The 19,931-nt window shown below is 41.6% G+C and overlaps 1 protein-coding gene across 1 annotated transcript in view; it reads left to right on the forward strand.

The window, feature by feature from the left end:
* The first annotated feature begins 11,088 nt into the window (after positions 1-11,088).
* The window catches only part of LOC107382964 (anoctamin-4), a 101,317-nt gene continuing 92,474 nt past the window's right edge, over positions 11,089-19,931 (forward strand). The window contains exons 1-2 of the mRNA XM_054739510.2: positions 11,089-11,663; positions 14,083-14,157. Of these exons, the coding sequence (XP_054595485.2) occupies positions 11,405-11,663; positions 14,083-14,157 (334 nt within the window). The 5' untranslated portion in view covers positions 11,089-11,404. The remainder of the gene's footprint in view (positions 11,664-14,082; positions 14,158-19,931) is intronic.

Below are 19,931 nucleotides of genomic sequence, written 5' to 3' on the forward strand. Positions count from 1 at the left end.
ATTTCACACGCACTTTTTTCGCGTTTCGCTTGGTAGGAGGGAGACCCGCGATTATCGCTTTGTCGCACATGTCTCATTGAAAATGAATGGAGGAGAGGCGATGTCGCCTCCCGTGTGTCGAGCCCATTAGAAGACAGACATTTACAGAATGCTACAAATAATGAAGAGCCATTTCTAAATCAATTGGCACCGTTTTATTTAAAAATGCAATCTAAAATGCTTTTGCCAGCCAGCACTATACAGTGCATCATAGAGGTATTCCAAGATCTTCACAGCTCTGGAGTGCACAATGTTCTTGGAAAACTATTTGATAAACTTTCTGCATTTGATATACCTGAAGCATCTATAAACAACATTATTCAGGAACTTTCACAAAATGACTTCCTAACACAGTACAATAAAGGTGTCTTGAGGTCAGACAAAACAAGAAAGACATTTTTCAAAGAAAACTTCAGCTATATAGAGCCCACTCAAATTTATTTAGGATGTGACCGTACAGGGAAAAAGCGTTTCCTTTATTATGTGCCAATTACAAAACCCTAAAGCCTCTCCTAGGACAACGCACAGTGCAGGAGCAGTACAAACAGTCAAAACTCCATCAATCAAAAGACATGCTGTTAGAGGATGTCTCAGATGGTCAAAATGTCAAAGATAATTTACTTTTGCAGCAGTATCCATCATCTCTGTCCATTATGCTCTACCAAGATGCATTCGAAGTGGTCAATCCATTAGGTCCAGGCAAAACAAAACACAAAATCCTAGCAGTGTACATGACACTAGGTGAGATTTTACCGCACAACCGGTCTTCTGTTGATGCGATGCAACTTGTTTTGCTTGCAAAGAAGCCAATTTCAAGACTTTTGGCCACAACAAAGTTTTTGCCAGTCTTACTGCAGACCTTAAAGATTTGGAAGAGACGGGATTTCTGGCAGCAGACGGAAACATGATCAAAGCAGTTTTGATAGCCTTCTTAGGGGGCAATCTGGGCTCACACTGCATTAGTGGTTTTACTGAGAATTTCAGTTGCAGCAAACATTTTTGCAGATACTGCTTAGTTGACAGGGAAGGCTTCATTAAAAACCCACTAGCACTTGGCCCAAAAAGAACTGCTGACAACTATAAAGATAGTATAGAGATCCTCTCCACAACTGACCAGTCAGTTGTGAATGGCATAAAATTTAACTCTGTATTCAATTCACTGAAGTACTTCCATGTGTGCTCTGGGCTACCTCCATGTTTGGGCCATGACCTATTTGAAGGAGTAGTTTCAGGTGACTTGTCACTATATATAGATACCCTTGTTCGAGTTGAGAAGCATTTCACATATAATGAGTTAAACAGAGCTATTGCAAAGTTCAAACACATAGGAAGTGATGCTTTAAGTAAGCCATGTGAGGTGAAAACAGGACAGAGGTTGGCAGGTTCAGCAGCACAAAACCGGTGCCTATTGCGACTTATACCTCTGTACATTGTACTTAGGTTTGAGAGCAAGCACTCTTATTTCAAACAATGTTCAAGAAAAGTGCATAACTTTGTCAATTTATGCAAGACTCTTGCTGAACGGCATCAGCTACTGCAGTCCTACCTCTTGGCAGGGCAAATATTTTCCTACAATTCAAATCATTGGGGAAGCGAATGATTATAGACATCATCACAACTCTGCCACTCAGGATGCTGTGACAAAAGCAAACGTCTCTAATCATAACATGCTAGATGTGCCAACAGTTGTTTACAAAGGTACCAAATATGTCAAAGGTCATGTTGTTGTAGTAGATCACACTGATGAGAGCACTGACTTTGGGAAGATAATTGTGATACTTGTTACTGATTCTAAATTGTACTTTGTGCTAGAATTGCATCAGTCAGTACGCCTTATTGACCTTGGACTTTATTGCCTACACTGCCCTGCAGACAGAAGTTTGTGTGTAAATGCTGACAGTCTGATGGATTATTACCCAATACCCCTTTATAACATGGCAGATCTTTTTGTTGTCTCCCTACACCATTCAGTTTCTTCATGATTTTTTCCTCTTATATTTCAGTGATGGAAATTGAGGATGAAATCACATGCATCCTGCCGGAATTGGAGAGACAGAAAGTACTGTCCATTGCAGACCACCTGAAAGATGTCATTGGTGTCCAACAAAAAACTGACCTTCTGTTAGTAGAGGCAGATGATCTCAAACAGTTTCTTACACCAATTCAAATACGTAAACTACTACTTGCATTTAAGAAAGGTTTGTATACATTTTGTATACATCTGACTATGTATCAGCTGTAGGTCACACAGGTCACTGATTCATTTCTTTTTTACATTATGACCATCAGTTGCCAATTTCTTCTCACTATACCATTCTGGATGTTTAACTACAAAGCATTTTATTGAAGAGACTTTTACCAGCTATTGGTATGTTTTTCTGTTTTAATGGAAGAAATCAAATAAAAAAAAAGATAATCCAGTGAATTTTGTTTACATCTTGATCTTAAATATATCTAACTATTACACAAACAAGTGTCCAGGTGTGTGTGTGTGCGCGCACAAGTATAAACCTTTTATTTTGGGAGCCTTTATTTTATTACAGTATGTTACCATTTACTCATATCTTAGTAAAATATGACATGAAAAAGGTAAATTACTGCCCACAAAAACACAGTACCCTCTGACAGCGTTGACTATTTTCAGTAGCAAAAGTGTATGTTTACGGTAAATCACTGGAAAAGGTATTGCAGCATACCTTGAAATGAGCTTACGGTAACATACCATAAACATACAGCACAACACATATTTATTAATCACGGTATAATGTTGCGTTATTGATGTAATTTTCTTGTGAAATATATTACGGTATTTTACTGGTAACACTGTTGCCAGTACCTCACCGCCATGCAGTCAGAGGGTTTTTTACAGCAATAAAATATACGGTATAATTCTGGGATCAACACTAATTGGTAAGTTACCGTTAACCGTGCATCACGGTATCATGCTGGCAACAGTGTTGCCAGTTTATTACCTTAAAGTGGATAGGTAAAGTCTAACAGTGCACCTTTGGCTGCTCAATATGCTGTCAAACTCCACACACAGCTCTGGGAAAGACAGGTATGTCCAAGGTAGCTCCAAGACTGGACCACATGTAGGGCTGCTCGATTATGGCCAAAACAATAATCGCGATTATTGTGACTGAAATTGAGATCTCGATTATGTAAGACGATTTTTCAATTTATGTTGATTTTATTTGTTTTTATTCAGTCATAAAATTGCCCAGGGCACAATCAGGACAAAAATAAATGAGAAACAAGATTATCACTAAAATATCTCCTGATTCCCAGTATAAAAAGACCAATATACTTATAGCTCATAGTTTATGACCCAAGGGCTATATTTCGAAAAAAATCTCGTTAAAACGTGATATAAATCACGTTTTAACGAGAATTTTTCAAATTTTAACAAGAAAGTATCTCGTAATAACGAGAAACTTTGTTGTTAAAATGATATTTATATCACGTTTTAACGAGAACATTTCTCGTGATTACGAGATACTGGTCCTGAGTTTTTTCCCCGCACTAACGGTAATACGCTTCCGTAGTTGTTAACTGCCACCCTTGTAGATCCGCCTCTGGCAGAAAAACATCAGCCGTCTCACTCAAGAAAAGTGCAGCTCTAGGAACAGCTAAAGCCGGGCGTACACTGTGCGACTTTTTCACTTTTTTGAGCCGATTTTCCAGCCGTGCGAGAAGCCACGACATCGGGGCGAGTTTTGCGCCGAGCGGTCGTGTAGTGTACAGGGGGTTACGAGAGGCGATTAACACCACGTGACCAGCCGCCGATCAGCAGTCGTGAGGTCACAGGGACTTCTGGTGTGTTTAATATTTCGCTCGTCCCTCGTGAGGGTATCGCACTGTTGAAGCAGCGCTGCGAGCAGCTACGATCCAAAAAAGTATCAGAACCGCTCACGGCGCATGCGCGCGCAATCCTGCATCAACGCCGGGCGCTCGCTATTTCCCTAATAACACACGCTGTTCGTTTTTGTTTCTACACGTTTTTTTTAACTCACAAAGATTGTCAAGAAAGCGTGTTTGTCGTGTTCATGTCAAATTAAACTGATCACAAAACACAGATTCACTTTCTTTATTTCGTTTTCCTCATCCAACCCCCAAAAATCCCTGTGTCCTCCTGCAGCACTCCCGAAGGACAACAGGCAAGACAAAAAAGTCTGACGTGTTGAGTAAAAACTGCTATTTTTAGCACATTTTTAGGGCCGACGTGTTGCTACCAGACGTACAGTGTGAGCAGTCAGGTCGCATGCGAGAACTGGGTCGTGCAGTGTGAGCACATAAAGCCGGGCGTACACTGTGCGACTTTTTCACTCGCAGCGTTCAGCTTCAGCTCAAACTGTACGACTTCCTCGCAGAGCAGATCTCACGAGTCATGCGCTCACACTGCACGACCCAGTTCTCGCATGCGACCTGACTGCTCACACTGTACGTCTGGTAGCAACACGTCGGCCCTAAAAATGTGCTAAAAATAGCAGTTTTTACTCAACACGTCAGACTTTTTTGTCTTGCCTGTTGTCCTTCGGGAGTGCTGCAGGAGGACACACAGGGATTTTTGGGGGTTGGATGAGGAAAACGAAATAAAGAAAGTGAATCTGTGTTTTGTGATCAGTTTAATTTGACATGAACACGACAAACACGCTTTCTTGACAATCTTTGTGAGTAAAAAAAAACGTGTAGAAACAAAAACGAACAGCGTGTGTTATTAGGGAAATAGCGAGCGACTGGCGTTGATGCAGGATTGCGCGCGCATGCGCCGTGAGCGGTTCTGATACTTTTTTGGATCGTAGCTGCTCGCAGCGCTGCTTCAACAGTGCGATACCCTCACGAGGGACGAGCGAAATATTAAACACACCAGAAGTCCCTGCGACCTCACGACTGCTGATCGGCGGCTGGTCACGTGGTGTTAATCGCCTCTCGTAACCCCCTGTACACTACACGACCGCTCGTCGCAAAACTCGCCCCGATGTCGTGGCTTCTCGCACGACTGGAAAATCGGCTCAAAAAAGTCAAAAAGTCGCACAGTGTACGCCCGGCTTGACTCGTGAGATCTGCTCTGCGAGGAAGTCGTACAGTTTGAGCTGAAGCTGAACGCTGCGAGTGAAAAAGTCGCACAGTGTACGCCCAGCTTAAGATTCTGCACAGAACCCTCAGGCTTCCAGGCCTCTGGTAGAGGACCCGACCTGGAAAATTGGTTTTATTTCATCATCAGAAGATTTCAAGTGATAAGCAGGACTTGGCCTGCACTAAAGTCTGATCTTTTGTTTTGTATAGGGAGCCTTTAAGTCATGCCCATCTACTTCTGGACCATGGGTCCCCAGAAGAAAGAAAAGAAAGCAAGGCAATGGGGCTATAAAAGTTATTTCCTAATCCTGTTTGCTATGGGCAAACATGATGCTCGTGAACTTTTAACAGCGCATTTTGAAAGCGCTTCTTTTCAAAAGATGTGTAGAACTACAAACGTTTGTCTTACCATATTGGTGTCGTTGCACCAGACATGGAGAAGAAAATGGCTGTAAGTTTAGTGATCTGTGAATCTTTCTTCCAGGACAACGGAAAGAAAAATGAACGTGGGGAAAACAAAGCAAACCAATCTGGCCATGTTGTAAATTAGTGAGATTCTGCGGTGACGTCATATGTGCGACGTCTGATTTGTTGTAATTTTATTTACGCATTTTGACAAGCTAACAAATCCTAAATTACATGACAGACATAGTCAAAACTCACTTTATTTCTTTTCATAAATATTGAAATATATGTGTGATCCTGCATAAGGTGATTTAGGCCCTCTTTAATACATTTTCATCTGATATATGATTTGTTGCACTGGATGAAAGCTGGTTTATGTCTCATTTAAATGTCTTTTCCCCCTATCTAGACAAATGTCCCGTTCCCTTAAGACCCAGATTATTACTGTCTGATATGATAACGAGATTGTAAAACCTGTTTGAGGTGATTTATGACTAAGCACAACTAAAACCAACAGACTGCTTGGAGACAAGCACAGGCTTGTGAATATGGAGCAACATAAGGGATCTCTGCAGCAGCTGAGTTATTATCTGACGGATTTGGGCTGTTTCCCCGAGCCAGAGGCACCTCCTCAAGGTGATGAGAAATCCTCTCAGAGTCCTCAGCAGTGCACGGCCAAGGCTGGGGGACGGATATTTTTCTCAGGTTTTAATCAGGTCTCATCATCAGTTTTCATGTAAATTTACTACTTAGGTGTCAGGTGTCTATGGCAGAGTGGGAAAAGACAGTCAGCAGTCAGATGAACAGGTTGGATCTTTTTAAGACTCAGAGTCCAGGTGGGTTGTGTGAGAGGTGTGTGGCCAGGAATGTAAAATGTGAATGATCTCCACACAGTAATGATTTGACTGGTAGGTGATCAGGTCAACACCCCCTTAAGAGCAGGTTCACTGAGAAAACACTTTTTTATTTGTTACTTTTGAATCATGATCAGTCACTCATAAAGGCTGAACAATAAAAATATCTTCTACTCCTATTTCCTGTATTTGCAGCCAATAGAATATGGACAGGGAAATGCTCAGGTCAGAAAATGCCACGCAGATCTATGTCACACTGAAAATTAGCATTCATGGAGTCACCTATCTTAGGTTCAGACCAATGACGTCTGTTGTTGATTTAGCATGCAGCAGAGAACAAAGCACGTCTAAGCACGTTTATAACTGTAATTCAGACCTCCACTTTCCCTCCCTCCCTCTCCTATTTTCTCCACATGCATAGAAGAGAAGAACGAGACCGGGCTCACCACCAGAGTCAGGGAGGTCAGCCATCGGTGTCCCTCTGGATAGTTTATGTTTATGTGTTTAGCAGATGCTTTTGTCCAAAGCAACTTACAGGTGATAATCAAGCCAACAGGTTGCCCTTGAGGCCATTTGAATGAGAGGATAGAAAAGAGACTCAAAAAGAGGTTCATAGCTATGGCACCTGCTCTCAGGTAGTTATCCACAACAATACACAGATTGCGTAACACTGATGTCATGGAGGGGGTGCTGGTGCCTATTTCCAGCAGTGTTTGGGCAAGCAGGCCGGGTACATCCTGGACAGGTTGTAAGTCCTGTGAAGGGAAACATGGAGACACTGAGGACAATCAATCAAAAACATGCACTCACACCTATGAACAATATTATGAGAGACACAGAGAAACCAATCAAACTGCCATGTTTTATGAGTGTGGGAGGAAGCCGGAGAACCTGGAGAGAACCCACATATGCACAGGGAAAAACATTCAGTCTCCAAGCAGATAGACCCCTGGACAGGATCTGAACCCAGGATCTTTTTTTTTTTTTACCGTGTCCTGTCTGGCTGTGAAGCAAACAGATTTGATGTCTGAGTGCTGGTAACAAGCCTTACAGATCTTCTTGCTGTAGGGCAACAGCGCTAGCCACTGCACCAATTCAATTCAATTCAATTTATATAGCGCCAAATCACGACGAGTCATCTCAAGGCACTTCACAAAATAAACATTCCAATACAGGTCAGTTCATTAAGCCAATCAGAAAAAAATGTTTCCTATATGAGGAACCCAGCAAATTGCATTATATTTATATTTAGAACATAATGACCTGCCTGGAACATCAGCATGTATTCTCTGGGAGGCAGGAAAAGCAGTGATGGGAGGTAAAATAATCTCTTTCTCATCACATAAGAAAAAATCAGAAAACAAACGTATTCAGGAGTTAGAAGAAATCATTAAGTCTTTAGAGGCATCCACAGAAGAAGAGTTAATGAGCAAATTACGTAAAGCTAAATTAGAACTTCTTGGAATCATTGACAAAAAGACACAAATTTTAGCACAAAGACTACGAATAGAAAACTTTGAACATATCAATAAATCAGGTAAATTTTTAGCTAGCCAGTTATAAATAAAGACAAAACTACCATATCTGCTGTTAAAGACCCAACCGGGAATATAGTTTGACCCTGAAAGCATAAACAACACCTTCAGAGACTTTTACCAAACTTTGTACTCACCACAGATAAACCCATCAGATAATGAGATCAATGAGTTCCTTGACAGGATAACACTTCCTAAATTATCAGACAGCCAAGTTACAGTCCTGGACTCGCCACTAACATCAGCGGAGCTCCAGGAAGCCCTTAAATCCATGACGAATAGGAAAGCTCCAGGTCCAGACGGGTTTCCAGCAGAGTTCTACAAAGAATTCTGGATCATTCTGGCTCCAATATTTTTCAGAATGGTGAGGGAAATCGAAGAGAGCGTCAGATTACAGCCAAACATGAACTCAGCCAATATTAGTCTCTTGTTAAAACCAGGCAAAGACCCTGCATTTCCTATCAGCTATCGCCCAATCTCCCTTATTAATATTGATCTCAAAATAATTTGTAAAGCCCTGGCAAAAAGATTAGAGAAGGTAACCCCCTTCATAATACACCCTGACCAAACTGGTTTCATCAAGGGTAGACAGTCATCCACAAACTCGCGTAGATTACTTAATTTTACTTAATTTGATAGATTTCTCTTACAGTAGAAACATAAACTAGTATATTATCTCTAGATGCAGAAAAGGCTTTTGATAGAGTTAACTGGAAGTTCTTATTTGCAACTTTACATAAGTTTGGGTTTGGGAACTTCTTCTACAAACATTATACAGTTCGCCAACTGCACGTGCAAATTCAGCTAGCTTCTGTCTTCAGAGGGGGACCAGGCAGGGATGCCCACTCTCCCCCTCACTGTTTGCCATTTTTAATTGAACCACTTGTGGCAGCAATTAGGCAAGCAACAAATATTAAAGGGATAGAGTGTAAGAAAATAGAACATAAGATCAGTCTTTATGCAGATGATGTTTTACTCTTTCTCCGGAATTCTCAATCCTCTCTCCCATTCAATAGAACTGATTGTCATGATGTGAAGGGTGGAGATGGTGGACCAAGTGTGGTGGAGGGTTCCAGGAGGCAGAAGAGCAGGCACGGATGGCCCCGACCACCCTGAAACAGCTAGGATGCGCCGGAATCTCCCAGAGGGCTCGACCACCCCGAGAACAGGTAGGATGCGCTGAAAAACCAAAAACTCCAGGCTGAAATCTCCCTCCGCTGAAAGGGACAAAAAGAAAAAATAATCCTCCAGAAACAGAATGGTAAGCTCACCACAGGTCTAGGTTGGTCGGATCATTCTGTCATGATGTGAAGGGTGGAGACGGTGGACCAAGTGTGGTGGAGGGTTCCAGGAGGCAGAAGAGCAGGCACGGATGAAATAAAAATGGGTTTAATAGCAACAGGGAGCGACAGGACAAAACGAGACATGCACATACACAAACATCCGACAAAGGACAGGAGAAAACAGGTGGTAAAAATACACAAGGCTAATTAGGAAAACATGGGCAGGTTAACGAGGGACAGGTGAGAACAATATGGACTAATCAGGGCATGAGAGAGACAGTCAGGAGGGCAGGGGCAGATCGTGACACTGATAAACTCTTTTTCAAGAGTTTCAGATTACTCTATAAACTGGTTAAAATCCACAGTTCTACCAATTAATTTCTCTTTTGTCAATTTGCTTAATACACAATTGAAGTCAGGGTATATCACATATGTCTCTCCCAAGTTAGCAGATCTGACCAAACTAAACTACATCCCACTTTTAAAGAAAGTGGAAGATGATCTTGCAAGATGGAAATCCTTACCAATATCACTCATGGGGAGGGTTGCTACAGTTAAAATGATGGTCTTACCCAGAATAAATTACTTTTAAATTACTTATTCTCGATGGATATAATTAATTTTACTTGTAAAAAAATTCCATAAAGTTATTGCTGCTGAGGGCTAAGGGAATAGATGGCTCAGAGCTATGATTCTGTGTAAGTTTAGCAACTGTACTGAAAAGAATTTTAGGATTATTCTTATTCTCCTCAATTAACGCTGAAAAAAAAGCACTTCTAGTTTGTTGAAGCTAATTTTTATAAAGCACAAGACTATTTTTCCAGGATAAGTAGGACTCCTCATGGTACGTAGAGCGCCATGTTCTCTCCAATTTCCTAGTTTTGTTTTAAGGCTCGTAAATGAGAATTAAACCAGGGAGCCGGCTTCCTGTCCCTAATTACCTTCTTTTTTAAAGGGGCACCGTCATCTAATGCCACACGTAAAGAGGAATTAACATGATGAACTAAGGCATCAATTTGTGAGGGGTTAGAACTGAGAATATTGCCCTCTGCTACAGGCCTCTGAGATGCTGAGGACAGTAAAGATGGAACTGATTTAAAAGATGCAACTGCGTTGTCAGATAGAGACCGACTATAGTGAAATTTACTTTCATGTCTCGAGAACTCAGTTATAAAAAACTCAAAGGTTATCAGAAAGTGGTCCGAGAGGACTGGATTATGTGGAAAGATTGTTATTTCCTCACACTCTATGCCATAAGTCTGCACAAGGTCTAATGTATGATGGCAGGAGTGAGTGGAGCTATGTATTCTTTGAGTAAAACCAATTGAGTCTAAGATATTACTAAAGGCTACATTGAGGCAATCATTTTTAATGTCCACATGAATATTAAAATCCCCCACTATAATGACCTTATCAGTATTTAGCACCAAATCAGATAAAAAATCAGAGATCTGATCCAAAAACTCAGAGTAAGGGCCTGGTGGACGATATAAAACTACAAACAAGAGTGGTTTTACAGTTTTGCAATCTGGATTAGGAAAACTAAGAATAAGATGTTCAAACGAACTGTAGCTATTAATTGGTAGGGACTGATTAATAAGTCCGAATGAAAAATGGTTGCTACTCCTCCTCCTCGCCCTGTACTTCGAGCAATATGATGATTTAAATAATTAGAAGGAGTCAACTGTTTAAAGTAACATAGTCCTCGTTTAAACTAGCAAAGTCCTCTTGCAGCCGAGTCAAGACCAATAATTCATAAAATGTGTAGTGACTTCAATACAATTTGGGTTAAATTAATCATTTTTTAATTAATATACATTAAATTGTAAGAAGTATGGATAAAACAAGCACGCACAATATTTTAGATCGACTTTTATTGGCAGCAACAGGATCATGATGAAACGGTGAACAGTTGTAACGGTTAACTTTTACACAAAAGTTGAAATAAGAATATCACTTCACTCTGACTATTGTGTTGTCAGTTATTAACAAAGATATTCCCATATGAGCCACTGCGTCTTCATCAGCCACGCCTCGCGTGCGTAAAAGTCCGCAACATCCACGCGCAGAGCCCGAGAGCTTTTTTGATGGAGCCGAGGTAAGCCGGTGCAGGTGGACTCAGTTCTCACATTAACGTGTCCAGTAGGAGGAGTTCGGGATGCGTTCGGTACCGGAGCACTGTCTCACGTGCCGACATCATGACGCGTAATGTATGAGCAGAAGGAGGAGGAGGAGGATGCTGGATCATGATAAGGCAGGAGGAAGCATGATGAGACTGGTCCAGCAGCAAGTCGAAACCGGTATGAAGATCCAGGCCACGGGCGAGCACGTCGGCTGCAGCAAGGTTGGAGAGAATCCCGACAGCCAGGTCATCTGTCTGCAGTGTCAGGAGGAGGTGGTTCGGGTCTGTCCGGGGAGTCCGAGAAGTCCCCGCCGCGCCGTCGGCACGCGTCTCTCCTCCGGTTCGGCAGGTAAATGCGTCCCGGGCAGCGAATCAGGTTAGAGATAGAGATACAGAAAGAGGGAAACATCCTTGTTTCTATCAATCAGTGGTAAAGTGGGAGAACTTCAAACATCTTTCTTCAAGAGAACGTTGCATTGTGATATTGTGCATCAATGAAGCTGTCCGACATGATTAATTATGGATGGCTCTGAAATGGCTCTAAAGGAGCTCCAGGGCTTTGACAAGAAATAAATTACAGTTTATCTGCAAACTTGGAATCAGGACGTGAAGGAAAATGAATGTGCTGCGGAAGATCTTTTAGGATGCAGCTGGGATTAGAAATAAGAAAATGAGAAATTCCTGAAACGTGAAGCATTTAGTATCTGTTTCTCATAAAGTCAGTGTTGTGAAGAACCTGTTTCCAGTCTAAGTTCCAGTTTGTTACCCTGAAATAACATACATTTATAATATAATTTATGCAAGAGTCACAGAGATGTGTTTTAGAGCTTGTTTGAAAAAAAAATACTTTTTGGTGCATCTTAACTTAAAATAACCAAATGGGTTAAATGTGTTGCTGTGACTGATTTAGTTGGTCACGGGTGAAAGTTGCTCTTCTTTGCAAAATTGAGCTTGCAAACTTCAGTGTCACAAAAAGTAATAATTTGCATTCTTGTTTTTGTGTTAAATTTATAAATCAACAAGATTTTACCCATAGATCGCTTCCTGAATAGCCTCAATTTGGAGAAGTAAGGTTTACATCTAGGACTGATGAGCTAACGGCTAGTCTAAGTGCAAGACTAAAATGTTGCTGCCATCTTAAAACAGCTCCAGCCTGATAGTTTTGTCAGTGACTCATGCAGATGTTTTGTATGAACTGTTACCTCACAATCAATTATTAACTATGAAATAATGGAGGAAGGTGTCATGTTCCTGTTCCTGCCATGCCCCATTTTCACAGCAACGTCAGCCTGCATCTCATCAACTTCATTCATCTCACCTGTTCCTGTCATCAGCTCATCACACACACCTGCTCCCACTGCTATATATTCACCAGCCAACCACCAGTTCCCTGCCAGATTACTGAACGCCACAGCTAGTAAATTCTCCAGCCTCGTTACCTACCTTGCCATCACGGATCCCGAACCCTGCCTCGTCTTCTGACCTTCCTTCTCGTTGTACCTTCCTTGGATTATTCTGCCTCCTCCCCGACCCCGTCTTTGGATATTCCTGTTTGGCATTCTGCATCTCTGCTCCTCTGGTTATGATGCTGCTCCGCCCTCGACCTTGTTTTTGGATTTCCCTGTCTGCACCTCTGATCCTCTGGCTACGACCCTGCTTCATCCCCGACCTCGTTATTGGATTCCCCTATCGGACATTCCTCACCTCGGATCTCCTAGTAACGACCGCTTGTCTCCTGACCAAGTCTCTGCCCCCTCCCATCATCATCTTTCCCCTTTTAATAAATTAGCTTAAAACGTGTCATTCTGTGTTGGGTGTTTCTTACGGGTCCGCCAGTTAAGTTCTTGTCAAAGGGCCAAATTAACTGCATCATAATTGTTATGAAGTATTGCTTGATATGCTATGAAATGTATTAACTGTTTTGGGTCAATTTGGTTAAGCACATTCTTCGGTTTGTTAATGCAATCCACTTGGACTCACTCCAGCCGTCTAAAATCAGCTCCTGGAGCCACAAGTTCACCGTGTTAATGCAAATTATTTGATGACCCTTTACATGTAGGTCAGTCACAAGCTGCTGTCATGTAACTTGTGTGTGAAAGTTTGTAAAATTATGTTGCAAAAGCTACTTAGGACATGTTTCAGGACATCAGCAATACACTTTAGTTTTGCCTCTACTTTACCTAGCCGTTAGCTCATCAATCTTTAACAATATAAACATTATTTCTTCAGATGATGCCATTAAGAAAGTTGTCTAAATATGTAAGATCGTGACTGTAGATTTTATTCAGCAGGAACACAGAACAGTAAAAATGCTATAAAAGGAAATATGTTATAACATATATTAATTGTGGCTTTAAAAATGAACAAAAAAGTCCATTTCATTAATTCATTCATTCTTTGACAGCGGATCGTTTCTTTCAGATCTCATTCTCTTAACTCCACCAGTGTTTGTTTCCTGCTGTGGTTTGTGGCACATAAACTGCAGGATTAAGGGTTTCATTCCTGCGACCTCACAGATTAAAGACTTCTCCCTAGTCCCCCGAAGCAGTTCTTAAACTTATGAGGCTTGGTGGACATATTTGAAAGTGTAACATACACCATCATCTCATCCCCAGAGACTACAGAAACTTTTCCCCTCACACTACAGAAAGCTTTGATTGTGAAACTAACAAATGTTCACCGATTAGAGAAAAAAAAATCAATTCCTTTATTGCAGTGTAAATTGCTTTTGATACAAACCCCATGTAATGTGTTTGCCTCATCCACAGACCGTGAACTCAGCAGCAGCAGCTACAATGTCTCTTCAGGAACCTTTTACAGCTGTGTCAGTCAGATCACCATCGGTAAGTCTCAGAGTAAACACGTAAAAGGAAGAATACAGCTTTCTCCATTCAGGTGTGTGTGTGTGTGTGTGTGTGTGTGTGTGTGTGTGTGTGTGTGTGTGTGTGTGTGTGTGTGTGTGTGTGTTCATATCTCAGGCAGCAAATGTTGCAGAGAAAGTTATTTACCCTGGATAAGCAGCCTTGATCTAATTTCACTTTCAGGCAGAACGTTGAACTTTGCTTGAACACATAAAAAGGTGCACAAATACTAGGTTGGACAAACAAGAGTGTACATGTGTTTCCAAGTCTACAACACACTGTATGCTGGCACACATTCAACAAACTTTTTTAGTTATTTGAAACCTAAAATATCTAATTTTTCTGCAGCTTTAAAAAACATTGTAATCAAAGTTGTAGTGCTATGTCTAAAAAGTTTGTATTGCACGTGCAACATACAGTATACGTCGCAGTGTACAGCTCTGCCTAAACAGAGGCGCAAACTTGTGAAGTGGCTTTCAGCCCCTTGTTCAAAAGGAACCTCTACCTGAGAGAGCCATTAGCTCCTCTTTGCTTCTCTGTTTATGTTGTTCCCAACCAGGTCAGCGTTACGTCAGCTGAGGTTTTAGCTTCAGCAAGTTTGTTTTCAGCAGGTTTACTGCAAGTTTAGCTGCAGAAGTTCTCTGCATGCCTGACCACAATTTCCTGACTCCGCTGCTTCCTGTTCACAGACACGTGTAAGGTTTCAAACTGAGAGCTTTAACACTCGTCACCCACATTCATGAATATCACATCTCCTGTTTCTCCCTACAGAGGTGAACATACGTTTACCCTTTTTACAAGAATGAAAAGCCTGTGAATGGGGGGGGGGGGGGGGGGTTCCCCAACTTCTGTACTGTCTGCCCTGTGTACTGTATTAAATTTTTTTTTTTTGCAGTTTTATTCTCACAGGTGGAGCTCTATAGCTTTGGCTATAATGCCACGCCTAATACCAAAACTTTATTATAAATATTTCCAGTTGTTTTAAACACCAACCGACACGGAGACAGAAGTGTAGGAGAAAGGAGGCGAGAGAGGGTGATGGGTTCTTTATGTTTTAAGACAACATGAGAGAAAACCAATGGTCCGTCACAGAGTAGGGCTTCATTTCACAATCACCACAGTCAGCACTGGAAAGCGCACACAGCCTCCTCTTACAGCAAGTTGGGACTATTTCAATACTTTACTGACGTCAGTACTGCATAACCAGGAAATGGACCTAACACATGATTTGAAGTCTAGTTGTCCGACCACATGTTTTTACCAGATTCTGGAAGGCAAAATGTTGTAAATAATGAATAATGGTGATGTGGTGATACCACATTGTGTTTCCTGGAAAAGTTCAGAACATTCGTAATGCCCAAAATACACTTAGTTATACATAAACCCCCAGGAAACATCTGCTGCCTGTTGCCTTCAGATCAATTATCCTCACACAGAATGTACTACATAACAGGATGCTGGCTCCAATGAACCATTTACTGCCTTGGTTCTCAGGCACAACTTTGTAGCTCCAATAAAGGGAGAAGTGGAGGAGTGGGGTTCAGAAAAAAGAAACAATAAATGATGAACAAGAATCTGCTTCTAGACCCGCAGAAAGAGAGAGAGAAAAAAGGGGAACACACAAAAATACAAGATCACTGCGCCAACAACATGAGGATATATAAAAGTTTAAATTTTTGCTGAGAAACACACGGTGATGATTCATAGCGCATTTACTGCGAACCACAGCCACCACACAGGTGATGTGTTAAAAATGCCCAAGTCCATCCTTGTGAGAGCACCATGTGAGCACCTGTGTGCGTTTCTCAATAGGAGTGTCAAATTGTGAGTGTGAGGGGCCACAGACCTGCCCCCAAAGACGTGCGGAAGATGGAGGAGTCAGAGCCATGAAGATCCGAGCGTCTCTCTGAAGCTCAGGAACCCCTGGGAGACAGCAGCCGGAGAAGCCCCAAGCCCCCTCCCGAGAGACGCAGAGGATTACCCTGGGGCCACAACCAGCAGCCGCCCACCCTCGAGCTGGCCGAGCTCAGAACACAGTGGCCCAGGACGACCAACCCCACCAGAGACCTGACAGAGCCCAGGGATCCAGACCCCACCAGGAGCGACCCGACAGATCCCAAAAACTTCCTGTCCCCGATACAGGAGCTGTAGATATGCAAACAAACCGAGGCACCACCAACTGGCAGAAAAAGTGGCAGGTGGAGGGTAGGTGAAGATGTTGTAGCACCACAAGATGTCCCAGGAGAGGGGAGGAGTCCAAGACCCCACCTGACATATACAGTCACACACAAACACAGTCACACGCTCCCTCCCTCATGCCCACACATACACATGTGACCTAAAGACTTACAAGAATGTTCGTGATACACCCACTCACGCTCCCCATACACACCCTACTCACTCTGGTCCCGGTACTGCTGCACAGAGGGTACAACCATTCCTGGACACCAGAGCTAGCACTGTTCTGCTGGGGTAATGATGAGCAGGTACCCCCGCTCAAGGCACAGCAAAGCGACACACCATCTCAGACCCCAACCAGATGACCAGCTCCCACTCCTAGCCTCCAGCCCCAGACAGCTAACCTAGAACAGAGGTATGATAAAACTGCTAGTCTCCCTCCACCGGCTCCAACGGGGTGTTGATGCGTGTTGCTAACGTGCATTCTGTGGTTTGGGGGGGCAGCGCAGGCATCGTCTGGCCTACACCAGCTGATGCCACCACACAACCCCACTTACCCCAGAACCCTCAGTGTCATGTGTTGCTTTAATGGTGTGAGCAGTTGTGTAGAGCAGTGGTTCCCAACCTTTTTCCCAAGGGATCCTGTTTTTTACCAGTAAATTTTTTTTACGACCCCCTCCCATTCTCTCTTCCAGTACAAACATTATTAAGAAATGATAAAATAGTTCAAGCACATTTTAATATGCTTTGATTCAATAGATAACAGTAATAGTAGGCTCCAGTACAGAACAAAGTCATTAACAAAACCAAACAGAGCATAATGTGCTTGACAGTTTGTATTACTTTTCTGAACACATTGTTTCTTGTAAACACTGATAAATCAGTCATTCCTTTCAATAAACGTTTGACACATAAAAAATACACTGAGCAAAATGTACTTAAATGTGTATATTACTGTTTATACTAGATTATTTACTGTAAAGGCTGTGATTAATCAACCAGTCCTATCTTTAATGAACTTTTGACACTTCAAAATAAAACAGTGAGCTGAGCAAAATGTTCTTAAAAGTGTGTTACTTTTACTGTACTAATTATTTCCTGTCTTAATATCAGTAAACTTTTCACTCATGAAAAAAAAAGTGAGCAAAATGTTGGCTATAAACAAGTAATAAATGAAGTTTTAACCCCTTAAAGTGGAGAGGTCCTGGCGACCCACTGAGAGGCTTTGGCGCCCCCTTGTGGGGGTCGGGCCCACCAGGTTAGGAACCACTGGTGTAGAGTACAGATCTTGGCAGGAGTACTAGAGTAATTTTTTGTATGTAACAAACAATGAAAATAAGAATATTCTGATTCGATTTTATAATCTTCAGAGGCTGTGGTGCATGTGTGTTTGTTTCAGACTACAGATAGTTTCCACCAGTTTCGTTTGCTGTTTTTCATGAAAGAGAGTTGCCCCCAATTAGGCCTTAAAGAGGTCCTTCAATGAGACACCATTTTTACTCATATTAACTTCTGATAGAAAATAGAAGGTGACACACTGGGATTAGAAAAGCCTGACAGATCTACATCACACTGTCACTTAAGTCATGGACTCATCCACCCTTACTAGAAACGGGGAAGGCTGTTGTTGGTTTAGTGTCCAGCAAAAACCAGAGAATGTCTCAGCTAGTAGAAGCTAACCGTTAGCATTAGCAACTCCATCACACAGCAGAACTTCTTCAGGCTTTAGAAGATAAAAGATCAATGCTGCAAAGTAAACAGAGTCAATGGTAGAGTCGTGTTGCTGTCATCCAGTCAGAGGCGAGATGCCCAAATATAATGAAATAAGACTCCAAATCCTGCCGCCTGAAGCTTCGTTCTTCTCTGGCTGAATTCTCTGTGCTGAAACAGGCGCATCTGAGCTTATTTTCCCCAGAGTACGTCTTACAAGGCATTCATTCCTACTAGAGACCACTGCAAAGATACTAAACATATAAGTGAAGGACCTCTTTTAGTCAGTGTCACAGCTCCTTTTTCAGCGGTTTCTTTTTTCTCTGAGCTCTAAAAGGTAAATTGTCTAAAAAGACACTGTTGCCAGCCAGGCTTTGGCCTCTTTCTTTGCAGTAAATTCAGAATATCTTAGTCCTTTTGTGAGTAATGTCAATGTCAATTTTATTTATATAGTACATTTAGCAGCAGCAAATAGCTGTAGCCAAAGTGCTTCACATATTAAAGACAAATAAAAATACAATCCTGAAACTAAAAACAGAATAGGATGATGATTAAAAACCAAACATAATAAATTGACAATAACTAAAAGCAAGGGAATAAAAATATACCTTAAGCCTAGACTTAAACAGGTCAGTTGATGGAGACTTGTTAATAAGTTATGGTAAAGAATTCCACAGACGAGGGGCTGCAACAGCAAAAGCCCAGTCTCTAGTTTTACATCTCATGCTGGGAACAACCAAGGTCATTTGACCAGAGGACCTTAGCACTCTGGAAGGGCAATAGGAAGCACACAGGTCAGATAAGTAGGTAGGCGCCTTCCCATGCAAAGATTTAAAAAACAACAATAAAATTTCAAACTCAATTTTAAAGTCATGGCGGCCAGTTCAGAGAAGCTAAAATCGGAGATACTGAGTCATATTTCCTTGCTCCTGCTATGAATCAAGCTGTAGCTTTCTGGACCAACTAACCTACACAATAATACATCATTATCTAGTGTGTCAATTGCAGCAGTGAGATCACGTAAAACCAGAACTGCAGCACCACCAAAGTCAATTATTAGTAAAATTTCATTAAAAAATGTATTGCTTTTCCCTACCAGTTCCCAAAATCAACTGATCTTAGCTTTGATAAACAGTTCTCGTACTTTAGCTTTGCTCAGCAACCAACTGCGCAAACAATTCCTTTGCAGTTCTTGGAAAGACAGCACGCGGACATTTTCTTGAAGCAAACAGGCTTTTAAAAACTAAGATTCACAATTCAGTTCTGTGCCATTCTTACAGATTGACCTTTTCACCTTTACGGCCACTACAAGGTGTTATTAGAACTACCTGTGTACCACCCAGCTTCAGCTATTCTGTGTTTGCGTCCTCCATCAGATTTGTGCCTCTTCTAGTGTCATTTTAAATGATTTTATTCATTTATTTAACCATTACTAGATTACAGCAACAGAAATGCTACTAAAAACACACAAATATGTGAAGCTGGAAAAATTAGAATACTGTGCAAAATTACATTTATTTCAGTAATGTAACTAGACTGAGAGACCATTTAAAGGCTCAGGGACCTTTACAGGTTTTTCTATTTGCAATTATAAATGTTAGCTGATTGGGGTCTTGGTCCGAAAGTAGAGAAAGCAGTACATTAATATTTTTGTCTTCTTCACAGAGATGGACTGGAGTACAGTCCTCCATTCTACCAACCCGTACCCTAATCTGAACCCTAATCATATTAAGACACTACGATACCAAAATTCCCTCGATTAAATCAGTGACTCCCTCCTAACGTGAATGCAAACTTCACCCTTTCTTGGTCTGTAAGACTCTTGTGGAGGCTCTATTTGATTTTTTCTGTTCATCACAATGATTCTG

This window comes from Nothobranchius furzeri, chromosome 1 (genome assembly GCF_043380555.1).
Source record: "Nothobranchius furzeri strain GRZ-AD chromosome 1, NfurGRZ-RIMD1, whole genome shotgun sequence".
NCBI classification, from domain to species: Eukaryota; Metazoa; Chordata; class Actinopteri; order Cyprinodontiformes; family Nothobranchiidae; genus Nothobranchius; species Nothobranchius furzeri.